Genomic DNA, 13,207 nt, shown 5'->3' on the forward strand with positions numbered 1-13,207 from the left:
ATAAAAATAAAAAATAAAACAAACAAAAAAAAAGAAGCTAGCATCGTTCGTGGCTGAGACAGTTGAGGAACATAATTCAGTGGTACTGTGAGACTTCCTTACAGCACAGAAAGTATTTTTAACAGTCATGAATTACAGTACTACTTAATACCCTATGAAGACGCTTTAAAAACAACCTTGTACTTTTAAGTCCTTTTTTTCCCCAAACATTCTGTCCAAAGGATTAATGTTCTATTTGAATCAAGTGCCATCCAAATGTTCAAGTCAAAAATATTTATACATTTATACTCAGTTGTTTTTTATTTATTTATTATTATTTTTTATTTTTTTATTTTTTTTATTTTTGTCTGCTAAAAATAGTATTGCAAGTTTTGGCTTTTACCTTGACATAAAAATCACAATTTAGTGTGCAAAACGCTTTAACAGTGGAAGAAACTCATCAGAGGAGTCGAGGGGTGTCCGATGGGAGCACGTTAGGGGTCAGCACCGTCCCCCCCCCTCCCAGCACCACCACCCCGGGGCGCGCGGGGCCGGGGGGCTCCCCGCTCGCTTGCCTCCTGCCCCGCGTGCTGGGGGCTCACTCGCCGCCCCCGCGGGGGATTCAGACAGCAGGAACACTTGGAGCAGCAGCTGAAGCCCGGGATGGCCGCGGACTGGCAACGTGGCGGCGGGGGATTCGCCGCCGGGGGCTCGTCCCAGTTTCCCCGTTGACCCTTCTCCACTCGCAGCGAGCTTTTTCCAGAAAAACAAACGATCTGAACAAAACCACCGGGGCGGGGGTTGGGGGGGACATGAATGGCTGGGGGGAGGCATTGGCCCCGCACACAACCCCGTGGCAAGGATGCTCCGCTCCCTCCAACGCCGGTTAAGCCACGGGCAATTCCAGTTTTGGGTGGCGGCTGGGGTTGAACCCCTTGCCCGGCCGGAGGAGGGGACCCCCGGTACTTGCCACCCCCGGCCGGGCTCCCCGCCACCCCCGGGGGGAATTTTCTAGGGTGAAACCACGGTTAGAAGAACTAAACCATCAAGGCGGCAAAAAGGACCCGCTCCCCATCGTCTGCCGGCAGCACGGCAATGCCGGCACCATCCCTCCCCTCCCAAGCCCCATCCCGCCGGTGTCACCGCGGCCAAACCAGCGCTGGGAAGGTCACCGGCCCGGGGGACAACCAGGGGGTTCACCGCGCGCCTTGGCCAAAGCTGGACCCGCAGGACGCCGAGACGGCGGCGCGGGACAAGGTGACGCAGCCCTTCTGCAAAGCAGCAGCTCCCGGGATGGCGGTGTTAATTGGCGCTAACGAGGAGGAGAGGGGCTGGCTTCTACACTATATGGCAGCTGCAGGTAACTTGTATGCTTACACTCCGTTTTCTTTAAAGGTGCTTGGTATAACTTTAGATATATAATATACATGTAATATTGCTAATAGTCAAGCATAAGAATAAAGGTGCAGACATACCATAAATACTGATGCTTTGATTTTACACTATCAGACCTAGATGAATGCAGTTTCCTATTCACATTATAAAGCAGCCCCAAATTCTATAATTTAAAATAGTGTCGTAAACAAAGAGGAGGAAGGAGTCGGTTATGATCTGATCTTCTTAATCTGTTTTCCTTGGAAAAAAATGATCAAAAAATTCTAAGGCACTCAGGAAAGCCGCATACAATCGATGGACTGCTCTGTTCTCACCTTACATTCAATATTTTAAAGGGGTTACTTTTTTTTTTTTTCATTTTTTTTTTTTCGGAAGAATACAATCATTACCATATAACATTTTCAAACACATCATTAATCCTCCACACACAGGAAACATTAGTGCAAAATGCTTGCCCTCATCTACCAGATAAGGAAAAAAAACCCAACGCCCTTCACATTTTAGAAGTTTGCCTTCCTAATAATAATAATTAATAAAACAAACAAACTCAAATTTAAAAAGAAAAAAAAAAATGAAAGGAAAAAAAAAAAAAGAAAGAAAAAAACCCCAAAAATATACAGGAAGTTGTGCTAGGTATAAAAATATATATTTTCACTGTGCAACTTGACTCTCTTCAGACTCTCTGTCCTAAGCCGTTCAAGTACTTCTGCTGCTGCCCCCCCGCTGGCCCCGCCGGCCGGGGCCATCTCTCTGGGCGCGGGTTTGGTCCGGAATTAACACCTTAACTAATGGCCTGCTCACCAAACCCCAGCAAGTGCCAAAAAGGAGGAGGAACCCTTTGCAACGTCTTTAAAATATACACATATATATGCACGCAGACACACACAGAAGGGACGATTTTTGATCTCCGGCGCCCGGATCTGCTCCCAGCTTGCCTCAAATTTTTGGGGAGGTGATTGGGGCGGGGGGGAGGGGGTCCTCAGCCAAACCTGACCCTCTGAGCCCCACCAGTCTGCCCTAGAGCTGCCCCCGGGGGGACGGGGACACCCCCAGGGCCAAGGAACTGCCCCCTCTCCATCTCCTGGGGGACGGCCGGGGAAGAAGCCCACCCCAAGCTCAGCTCTCTGGTCCCCCCTGCTCAGGTCTGTCCTCCTCCCGCGGGCCGGGGATGAGCCGTGCCAGCTCTGGGCTTCGCCAAGAGTGTGAATTTTCTTTGCTGATGTGGGTAAAGTGCAAATAGAGCCCCCGGCCCTGCTCGTCCCCGCTCCCCGGAGCATCACGTGCCCCGCGCCGGCCCATCGCCGTCACCCGAGCCACGCCGTGCCAAAAACCGCAGAGCTGTGCAAGACGTGAGGCAAAACCATCCCATCACTGATTATTAATTTTTTTTTTTTTTCTCAAGGAGCAGTGGGACAGGCGAAGCGCCGGACAGCTTTGTTATTCCCATGCAAAAAAAAAAAAAAAAAAAAAAAAAAAAGCTTCAAGTATCGAAGAAAAAAAAAAAATGGCCGAAAAAGTTGGGTTATCCTCTCCCCCTTTCCCCCTTTCCCAACGGAAATACAAAGAAGGAAGAAAACCCTGAGCAAAGCGCCGTCTGCATTGGGGACCAAAGCAGGGAAGAAAAGCGGCGCAGGCGCTTTCAGAAGCGACTCCCGACGCGCCTCGCACTTGTTCTTCACCCCAAACTTGTCAAAGAACAAGCGGTAAAGATCATTAAAGCAGGCCATTTAGTCACAGTAAAAATAATAATTAAAAAAGAAAAAAAAAAAAGAAAAAAAGCTATTCTTGGCTTTCTCCTTGCTGCCCCCATCCCTCGGGGGCATCCCGGCCTCGGCATCCCCCTGCCCGGCGGCGGCGCCCAGCAGGAGCCGGGGCTGCGGGAAGGTGACGGTCCCTTTGGGGGATTTCTGCGGGGATTTCTGCCCTCCGTGGGCAAGAGGCAGCGAGCGGGAGGTGAGATGGTACCCCCCACCCCGCCAGGCTCCAAGGGCACCTGCGGGTCCCATCCTGCGCCCGCACCACCGAGCCGAGGCCAGCCGGGGCCACCAAAGCCAACACAGCCTGGGGACATCCGCTTTCAACAAAATAACCCAACAAATAACTCACACCGGGCTTTTCCCCAGGAGGGCCTGTCTGGAAGGATAAGCAAGAGGCGAAACGCTTCCTCCTCCCCAAACACCTCTTTCACAGAAGGGCACAAAGCTAATTTTTTTTTTTTTTTTTTACTTTTTTTTAAATACATTTTTGCATCCAATAAGCTCTGAATTATTAAACGGTGGTAGCCCGGCTGGCCGGGGCGGAGAGAGGCGGCGCTGGGTGAGCCCCACACGCCAGCGGATGCTCCTGGTGTGGATGCTGCCGGGAGCCAACACCGAGAGCTCCTGGCTCCGTGCCCTTCGGAGCAAGGCTAACCTGCTTTCCGTGCTCAGACTCCTCTCCAAAGCCCTTCCCAGGAGGCCAAGGGGGGCTACTCCTCTCCACAGGAGTAGCCAGGCTTGGCCACCTGCCTGGATGCCCCGTTGCCCCGAGGCGATGGAGTGCAGCGGGGCGACAGCAGCCCCTTTGCCCAAGAAGCGGGTGACGTGGAGGTGCAAGCGAGGAGAAGGAAAAGAAAAGGAGTCACTGGGAGGGAGAGGGAGAGAGAGAGAGAAACCAAGCCCAAAACCCAGCCGTATTGGGCCAAAAACCAACCCGACAACAACCACTGCACCGGCCAGGGTCTCCACCTGCATCCCACGCAGTCCTCCTGACACCTGCACGCCTGAACTCCCACGGAACCATCCCTGCTCCGGCCGACCGGAGAAAACTCCCCGAGACAACGGCACCGAGCCCCCCGCCAGCCGCCGCAGCAGCCTGCCCCATGGCAGCCCTGCCCCACGGCAGCCACAGCACGGGGCTGCCTCCCACACCAGAAGCCTTTGACGATTTCCCCCACCCTGTCCCACTTGGCTACAAGCCCTTCTGCTCGAGACACACGTCGCCAGTCACAGCACCTCTTCCCTAACACACCTCGCTTTCCTGTTAAGTGACGGTAAAACTTTCTGTAGAGGAACAAGGTTAACGATGGCTTTACTTCTGAGCTGAGTAATGGATGGGGTGGTGATGACGTGGGGGGTGGTGGTGGTTGGGGGGGGGGGTGGCTAGCTTTTCTCCTCCCCTTCTTAAAATTAAAAAAAAAAAAAAGAAGAAAAAAAAAAAAAGAAAAAGCTACAATCTTAGAGACTAACCTCAGGAATATCAAAAAAGGAGCCCAATATTTTTTTTTTAAGTAGGTCGCCACAGACCTAGTCGTTTACAGTATAACGAATGCGATTATTTCCTTCATAAATTTTAAATACAAGCAGAATAAAAATCACATTTTTTTCAGGCAACAGTAGCAGTTCAGTAGGTAAGTGGCTTGATCACATTTTTTTGTTTTGTATTAGTAATGCATGCAAGCAGCTTTAGTATTACAGATCCCTTATAGGTCACGAAACGTTTGCTCTCTTTATAAAGTCCCTCCGTAAGTACCATCTTGTCTTCTCACGGGAGTTTCGGGCCGGCTGGAGGAGCCGGAACCTTGTTCAAAAGGTTGCGGAGTGCTTTGGGTATCCGATGCCACAGCATCTGCGGCAGCTGCCTCCTGTATCACAGAGCCAGCCCCTTCGGCATCCTCGCTCTGTTCGAAGGACTGGTTGGATCCATTGCTTAGCTCTACGTTCACCGTGTTAGTTCTCAAGGCTACTATAGTTCCCGAATCGCTCCTCCTTTCTGCATAGATTCGCTGCTCAAAGACCTGAGCAGTGGTGGGCTGGAATTCAGGATCCAGGGGGACACTGTTTGTGGTGGAGCCCATGACCGTGCGGTACATCTCCATCCCTTCCGGCAGCATGGACTTAATCTTCGGCAGCCAGCGCTTGCGGACCCGGCGGGCGTTGGTGCACATATCGGCTGCTATGACATTCATCTCGCTTTCCTTAAAGCTCGGGGCAAAATTCTGACAATACACTGCAAAGACAGGGATACACAGAGCTGAGGATTCAGAGAAAGCAATAGGAAGGTGGCTGCGTCACCGCAGCCTCTGCCCCGGCGTAGAGACCTGCTGCAAGGCTTAGTGCGCGCTGATGCCATGGAGCGGAGGTTCAACCATGGGCCAGAGCTCTCACGAGGAGACGCTTACAGACAAGGACTCACAGAATGACAGAATGGTAGGGGTTGGAAGGGACCTCTGGAGACCATCCAGTCCAACCCCCTGCCAGAGCAGGGTCACCCAGAGCAGGTGGCACAGGAACGCGTCCAGGCGGGGTTGGGATGTCTCCAGAGACGGAGACTCCCCCACCTCCCTGGGCAGCCTGTGCCAGGGCTCTGCCACCCTCAGGGTAAAGAAGTTCCTCCTCCTGTTGAGATGGAACTTCCCATGGTCAAGTTTGTGCCCGTTACCCCTTGTCCTGTCACTGGGCACCACTGAAAGGAGCCTGGCCCCACCCTCCTGACACCCCCCCTTTCAGTATTTATAAGCGTTGATAAGATCCCCCCTCAGTCATCTTTTTTCCAGACTGAAGAGACCCAAATCCCTCAGTCTTTCTTCATCAGAGAGATGTTTCAGTCCCCTCATCATCTTGGTAGCCCTCTGCTACACCCTCTCCAGCAGTTCCTTCTCCTTCTGGAGCCGGGGAGCCCAGAACTGGACCCAGTGCTCCAGATGCGGCCTCCCCAGGGCAGAGCAGAGGGGGAGGATGACCTCCCTCCACCTGCTGGCCAGTTTGGCTTCTCAGCTCAAGACAGACACCCCCAAGAAGAGATAAAATCAGAAGGCATAAAATCCCAGGAGGCACAGGGAAGGGGCTGGAGAAGGACCACTCGCTCCCCGGGGACCCAGTGAGCCCCAGAGGACCCAGCCTCGAGCCAGAGCGCAGCACCCACAGCCACAGCACGTGCGGATGGCCAAAAGCAGAGATGGACACAGAAAAGGTCAACACAAACTCCTCAACAGCAGAGCCACAAATGGCTCTTAAAACCACAGTGGTGCAGGCACAGCTGCGGGGCTGGAGAACGTCAGAGCTGCTCATGACCAAGCAGACATTGCCCAAAGGACTGTCCTCTGCCTGTCCCACGCCTCATGCTGGCCACCACAGCGCCAACCAGCGCTGCGTGGACCACCAGCCTGGCCAGCGCGGCTGCTCCAGTGTCCCACCACCAGCACATCAGCTGGCATGTACCCTGCGGAAGCCCAGCAACACCTCGGCTGCAGCCCGGCTCCTCCACGGGGCCAAGCACCTGATGTTATGGAGCAACAACCAAGGAACTGCCACCGTGAACAATCACCAACTAAAGCTTGTGCACGGGGTAAAATTCAGGCAGTAAGGAGTCATCCTACGTCCTGACACACGACAGCGTGTTGTAGGCACTGTCACCGGACAGTGATGCCTTTCCAGCCTCTGAAACTCTTGGCAAGCCTCAGCAAGGACCACGGCTGGAAGGTCCAGACCAGGGCTCTCCAGGGTGAAGCTGCTAACAGGGAGGGCTCAGGAGAGCACCACGCACAAGCTATGGGCAAGCACCAACAGCACCATTCAGTGATTTTGCCTTTATGTATTGAACATCTGCCACCTTATCCCTTTTCTCCGCATGCTACAGATCTCAGAGGGTGGCTGGAAGGCCCCTGGAGTTCAGCAGCACAGCAACAATTAGGGAGAGAAAAGATTTATCTTCTTAAAAAAAAAAAAAAAAATTGCTTAGAGTTTCATTTCCCAGCGCAACAATATTTACATAAAGATTTACTGTCCAGAATCCAGGGAGGGCAAGAGAACACATTGCTTTCCACTGTGTATTCAAGCTCACAGTGAAGGGACTTCGCGGCACATCAGGGTTTCCTACACCACCCAGGTCCTCCCTCCCCAGCAGGCACCTTCTGTCCCACAGCACGTCCCTTGTATTCAAGGGTGACTGCAAGAGCCAAATATTTAACCGTTTCTTTCTGGTGCCTGCCACAAGTAATTAAACTGCTGTGATGGAAGCAGCAAAACTCTCCTTTTCTTGTATAAACCCCAGGCGCTGGGCACAAACACGTGCAGTGGAGCAGGCGGCACTGCCCGTCCCAGACCGGGGTGAAGTCTGGGTGCTGGGTGACCCTGCAAACACAGGGGATCTTACCTGCGGCACAGCAGAAGGGGCATTAAACAGTGGGTCCTGTTGTAGCCCCAGCTCTGAGACCGAGCCCAGCGGCTCTACAGACCGACCGACGCGCTGAGCCGCGCGGCACGACACACAACTTTGTGTGGACTTCAGACGTTAAAAACAAAAACTCCTGTTGCTTTATGCAGTCTTTTAAAAAGGCAGTTACTTGCAACAGGGCTCCCATTTTACTTTTTTTTTCTTTTTTAAAAGTCTACAAAATACACTCAAGGCAATAGACTGTAGACCTAACAGACAGGCTGCCAGCGAGATGGAGCAGACCCTCCCATGCTACCAGGGCTGACGCAGCCAGTGGATTCCCTGGTTCCTGGGGGACCATTTACTGCTGAAGTTTGGGGCATTTTCCTGCCCCAAAAGCCCGGGGCACGACACAGCACGGCTGCTCCCGGGCACCGCAGGGCCAGCGCCTCCAGAGATGCGTGGAGGGCATCACCAGGAGACGGATGGGGTGGACGCTCTGTTCCTGCAAACCAGGGGATTCGGCAGAGCTCTGCACTGGGATGAATCCGAGCGCCAGCTGGAACCCGGGGGCATTAAAGCCAGCACACAGAGATGTGCTATTTCGGTGGCTTCAAGCTCTGAATGTTGCCAAAACCATAATTTTGATTTCTTTCTTAGAGCACCTATCAATAAAATAATTAACTGCGAAATTAGTGCTTTAGAATATAGCAAAACAGTCAAGTAGCAATGATGTCTTATATTAAGATACTGCCAAACAAATAAAAAACCCCCAAACATTCACCTTAGCTCCCCAAAAAATGATGCAAACCAAAAATAAATTAATTTTCCTATAACCTAATTTCACCACATATAGTTCCCATATTACGCAACAGAGATGGCCTTCCCTGCTTAGGTTTCGGCTTTGCTCTCGGCATGCTCTTCCAACAGAGCAGCAATAAATCTCTCTCCTTACATTTGACTGCATTAAGAACGCGGCTGTCCAGGGGCTTCCTGCTGGGATCGCTGGTGGAGGACCGGATTCCAGTTCCGCAGCTGTTGGCAAGCGTGTTCCTGCAAGAGAGGCAAAGGAAGCTCCTTACATCGGGGGCTCCAGGGCACAGCCGCTGCCCCGGCCTCTTCCCTCTGGGTTCTTACGGAGGCATCACCACGTTACACGATTTTGAGGCAAAGAATTGGAAAACCCGGTGCTCAGTTCAAGCATCATTGAGAAAAAGCCCAGAAATCAGCGCAGCATACACAGAGGATGAAGCGCTCGTGACACATTATCTATTATCGTGGTTAAAACACCAGAAAATAAACGTAATCCCTTGGGAAAGCACAGAGAGCAAGCGGACATACCGATCAAAGAAGGTGGCCAGAAGACGTCTCAGGAGGACCTTGTGTTTGACACCGGCACATAGGTGGCAATTCATCAGCTGTCCCCGCGTGATGTACACCCCCGAGCCTGGAAGGGTCGGAGAGGGAGAACTCAGAATCACACCCTGGCCTCGCCGCCTGCGAGCCAGCCCCGCGCCGGGGGCACGCAGGAGGCAGCGTCTTCCTCGCGTGCTGCTATTGGAAGCCCAACAAGGACGGCAGGATTTTTGGACAAGCCCAGCAGGGGCTGTTACCGCAGACCCTTGGGGTCTTGGCAAGTCCCAGCTAATAATAATTCCCAATTTTGTTATTACAGAAAGGAAGTCTATGGAAATCAAATGAAAGGACTAAATTTTTTTTTTATTATTTTTTCTTTTTTGCAAAGACACAGACTGCAAGGCTTTGTTCTGTGATTTTATATTCTTTATATTCTAATGCAGATTATTTATTCTTTCTGAAGGAAGAAAACCTCAATCCATTTGGCCTTTTCTTTTCTCAAGGGAAGGATCCCAGAACATATCACTAGGAAGAAAGGAAAAAAAAAAACCCTCTAGCCCAGGAAAGGTCCTCGCTCACACTACACATCTGTTTCCAAAAATCCCAGCCCATCACCTCTTCATACTGCTGGTGAGCAGGGAATTTTCCTTCTAATGCACAGGAACTGCTGACTTTGAGATACCCTGTCTTTAAGGATGTTCTCGGGAAGAAAAAGGAGCCCCCGCCAAAGCGGCTTTACACGTCCAGGGGTTTGGCAGCGCTTTACCGCAGGTTCCTTATCAAACCCTTTTACTTTGCACGGAGCTCTCGCAGAACCAACCGCTCCTGCCTCGGCGTCGGCTTGCAGGGGAAGGTTATCCTGGTTTTCAAGCGTACCGTTATACGAGAGGGTTTTGGTATTTGCTTTTAATTAAGATTAAAAAATGGGTTGTATCTGGATCCAGAACACGCTCTGCTCTCAAGATAGAGAAATATCTATTCCTGAAATAAAATTACCTCCTGGATTTCCAGGAAACCCTACAGATGCTGTGAGGGCTGGAGCCCCTCTGCTGTGGGGACAGGCTGGGAGAGCTGGGGGGGTTCAGCCTGGAGAAGAGAAGGCTCCGGGGAGACCTTGAAGCCCCTTCCAGTCCCTAAAGGGGCTCCAGGAAAGCTGGGGAGGGACTCTGGAGCAGGGAGGGGAGTGAGGGGGAAGGGTTTTACACTGAAAGAGGGGAGATTTAGATGAGAGATGGGGAAGAAATTGTTTGCTGTGAGGGCGGTGAGCCCCGGGCCCAGGTTGCCCAGAGAAGCTGTGGCTGCCCCATCCCTGGAGGGGTTCAAGGCCAGGTTGGACGGGGCTTGGAGCAACCTGGGCTGGTGGGAGGTGTCCCTGCCCAGGGCAGGGGTGGCACTGGGTGGGCTTTAAGGTCCCTTCCAACCCAAACCGTTCTATGGTTCTATGATTGTTCCTGATCTCCCAGATGAAGACAGAGCTGCCGGTGGGCAGCAGCATCCTGAGCCCCACCCCCTCCCTGGGGACGGCAGCTGCCCGCACCCTTCCAGACACCGAGGGCAGCCCAGGCCACCGGTCCTGCCCCAGGAAACAGCAATTATCGCTCCAGATCCGAGCGGTCCCGCTTCTCGCCATGCTCCACACACAGCAGATTTATTACGATGACTGTGAGACTTGTTGAAGACCCTCTCGGAGCTGCTGAAGTTTGCAGAATCCATTACGGCATGAAAAATCAGAGACAAAAGGAGAACACTCCCAGTGGAGAGCTGAGGAAAACTTCTGCCGCAGGATCCTCCTGCGTCAAGCCCTGGTCAAGCCCCCCTTGAGGTCTCACCAGGTTTGAGACAGGAATTAGCTTTCTTCATCAGCAGTATTTTAAAAGATAAGCCATCAGAGGGAACGCCAGACGCTAGCGAGGGTAACTTCACTTTAATAAATAAAAAATAACCGAGGCAGCCACTATCTGTTAGAGATATTAATCTACTTTTTTTTCCAGATTGAAAAATGTAAATCAAGCAGAGCTGCCTCGAGCCAATTTGCAGCTCTCACTGTGAAAATAACCTGCACCACTTGATGGTTTTTAAGAAGTCTCACATAAAATGTAAATGGGCACAAAATGAATATTCCAGATACAAAATAAATACTTGTGGTTGTGCGCTGTGCTACAGCGTGTGCGTTTTACTCCTGCCTTCCATCAAAGAGCCATCCTCCATCAGATGGAAACCTTCCTGGGCTTCCCCTGAAATTCAGATTCCTTCTACAGACTGAAAATAAAATCACGCTACTCACCAAGAGATAAATGACCAGAAAGAAAGGACAATTTGGACTGACTGTGCTGCCACATGTCCTTTTTGTACCGAGGGCATTACAGGTATTAATTAACCCTCCCCGCCTGGGCAGCGGGTACGGGCTGTCATGCAAAGATTGCTTCATCTAAGCACATCTCAACATCGCATCTTGCCCCTCAAGTTGGCCATAAATCTTTTACAGAGCAGTGAATTCTCCTGATATTGTAAATAACCCCAAAACCAAAAATAAAGAGAGAAGAAAGGACCCAAACCGATTCCTTCCCTTCCTTCCTACTGCAGCATCTCACGGTTTAGTAACACCCCCAATTTTTAAAAAAACTTTTACAGGTTTTTCAAAGCTTGTTCAATGACATAAATTTTATCTCCATTGCTCTGTAAATCTTACAATGCAATGGGATTTTTCATTTGTGGGTTTTTTTTTTTTTTTTAAGATCTGTGCATCTAAATCAAAACACAATTGCGATGCAGCCCACACCAATCAGGAAGAACACAAGCTGGAGAATTCAATGAAAATGCTAAATTAATTCAATTGAATAAATCCTGTTAATGACACATTTTTCTATCAGCAAATTAAAGGAAACTCAGAACTTTTAAAAAGATGATTGGTGATGAATAATCCAGAAAGACACAGCAAGGGCACACAAGATGCTCGACTCCAGCAATGGTGCAAACGAGATGAAGAACCCATTTCCAGGAGGAAAACGCCAGTGATCCCCAGGCAAAGAAATCTACCCCCTCGTTACCTGCAACGAGCTCAAGTTTTTCTCCAGGATCTCCCTCTGAGTAGAGTTTTGGGTGGCAACGGTATCCGATCTGACTGATAAGACTGGCTGGGAGAGCAACTAGATCCCGTCGTATGAGGACACAGGAGCGGTTCTCCAGTGGGATCTGCTCTGGCTTCTCTTGAGCAACTTAAAAATTAAAAGGGAAAACCATTAAAACAGTTTATTACGCAGGCGCAACATTAACAGAAGGTCAGATTTTGACTTTTTCCCATAGCTCTTGGAAATATTCCTCCCTCCAGAAGTAAACCGTTCACCAGGGCTCTCGGCTGCAGGGCAGATGCCACCTGACAGCATGGAAAGATCCCCCGGTCTCCCCCACCATCTACCACGGCCATCTCACATGTGCGTTTGGATTCTGCAAGAGGGAATCTTGGAATCTAATTACGCTTTAACTTTTCCTAAGTTAATCATTTATGAAAGCAGGCAACTCTGCACAGCTGGCATCATTCTCGAAGTGCAGCATACGGAGCTGGCTTCCCCAAACACTCCCAGAAGAACGGCAGGTTCCTTCACCAGGGGGTTCTAAAACAGGCAATAAATTGCCCAAGTTTGATAAATACCTGTATCAGCACCATAACTACGTCTCTTGATGTTTTTTTCCTGCAGAAGTTAAAAGTCAGACCCCGCAGATACCCCCTGCACCAAGAAAGGCCACCGTAGCCTCCCCTGAGGACGGCACCCAGCAGCCACCTCCCACGAGCTCCAACTCACCTTCTCTTACTCTGCCTTTTGCGGGCTAATGTTTCCTCTCAATAACAAGAGAGACCCCAACCAGCAAGCCAAAAAATGTTATTAAGCTGTGGCTTCAAAACCAAATTACTGGGTTTTGCCAGGACGCAGCTGTGACTTGCCCCGACGTTCCATCCCCAGCGCCCACCACTGCCCACCAGCCACCATTAACATTGAACAGCTGGAAGTTCTGAGCTGTACCAGCACCGCGCAGGGTCTTGTGGGCAGACAGACAATTTGCCTTCTAAAGCACATTTACAGTGCAAGTCCACAGGTTTGCCTAAAATTGCAATTTTTGACAGCAAAAGAGGGCTGACACGGGTGTACATCAACTCCAGCTGCACTGGGACGCAGTGGGAGCAGTTAAAAATCCTGACTTGCAGCCCAGCTCTACAATGATCCTTCTCTTTCCCCAAAACTGTCTAACGTGGCAAGTGCCACGCATAATATCAAACCCTTCTCTGTGCTTCAACATCTGCGAACACAGAGCGAAGGAAAAAATCCCAGCAATTAGTGTTTCTGAACCC

At 50.9% G+C, this 13,207-nt stretch overlaps 1 protein-coding gene across 7 annotated transcripts in view; it reads right to left on the reverse strand.

Annotated features, from left to right (window-relative positions):
- Positions 1 to 4,514: 4,514 nt before the first annotated feature.
- NACC2 (NACC family member 2) overlaps positions 4,515 to 13,207 on the reverse strand; it is a 59,598-nt gene continuing 50,905 nt past the window's right edge. For all 7 annotated transcript variants that reach the window (XM_074608339.1, XM_074608342.1, XM_074608345.1 and 4 more), the window contains exons 3-6: positions 11,910 to 12,077; positions 8,848 to 8,953; positions 8,462 to 8,559; positions 4,515 to 5,361 (exon numbers count right to left, since the gene is read on the reverse strand). In XM_074608339.1, the coding sequence (XP_074464440.1) occupies positions 4,862 to 5,361; positions 8,462 to 8,559; positions 8,848 to 8,953; positions 11,910 to 12,077 (872 nt within the window). In that variant the 3' untranslated portion in view covers positions 4,515 to 4,861. The remainder of the gene's footprint in view (positions 5,362 to 8,461; positions 8,560 to 8,847; positions 8,954 to 11,909; positions 12,078 to 13,207) is intronic.

This window comes from Larus michahellis, chromosome 15, assembly GCF_964199755.1.
Source record: "Larus michahellis chromosome 15, bLarMic1.1, whole genome shotgun sequence".
Lineage (NCBI taxonomy): Eukaryota > Metazoa > Chordata > Aves > Charadriiformes > Laridae > Larus > Larus michahellis.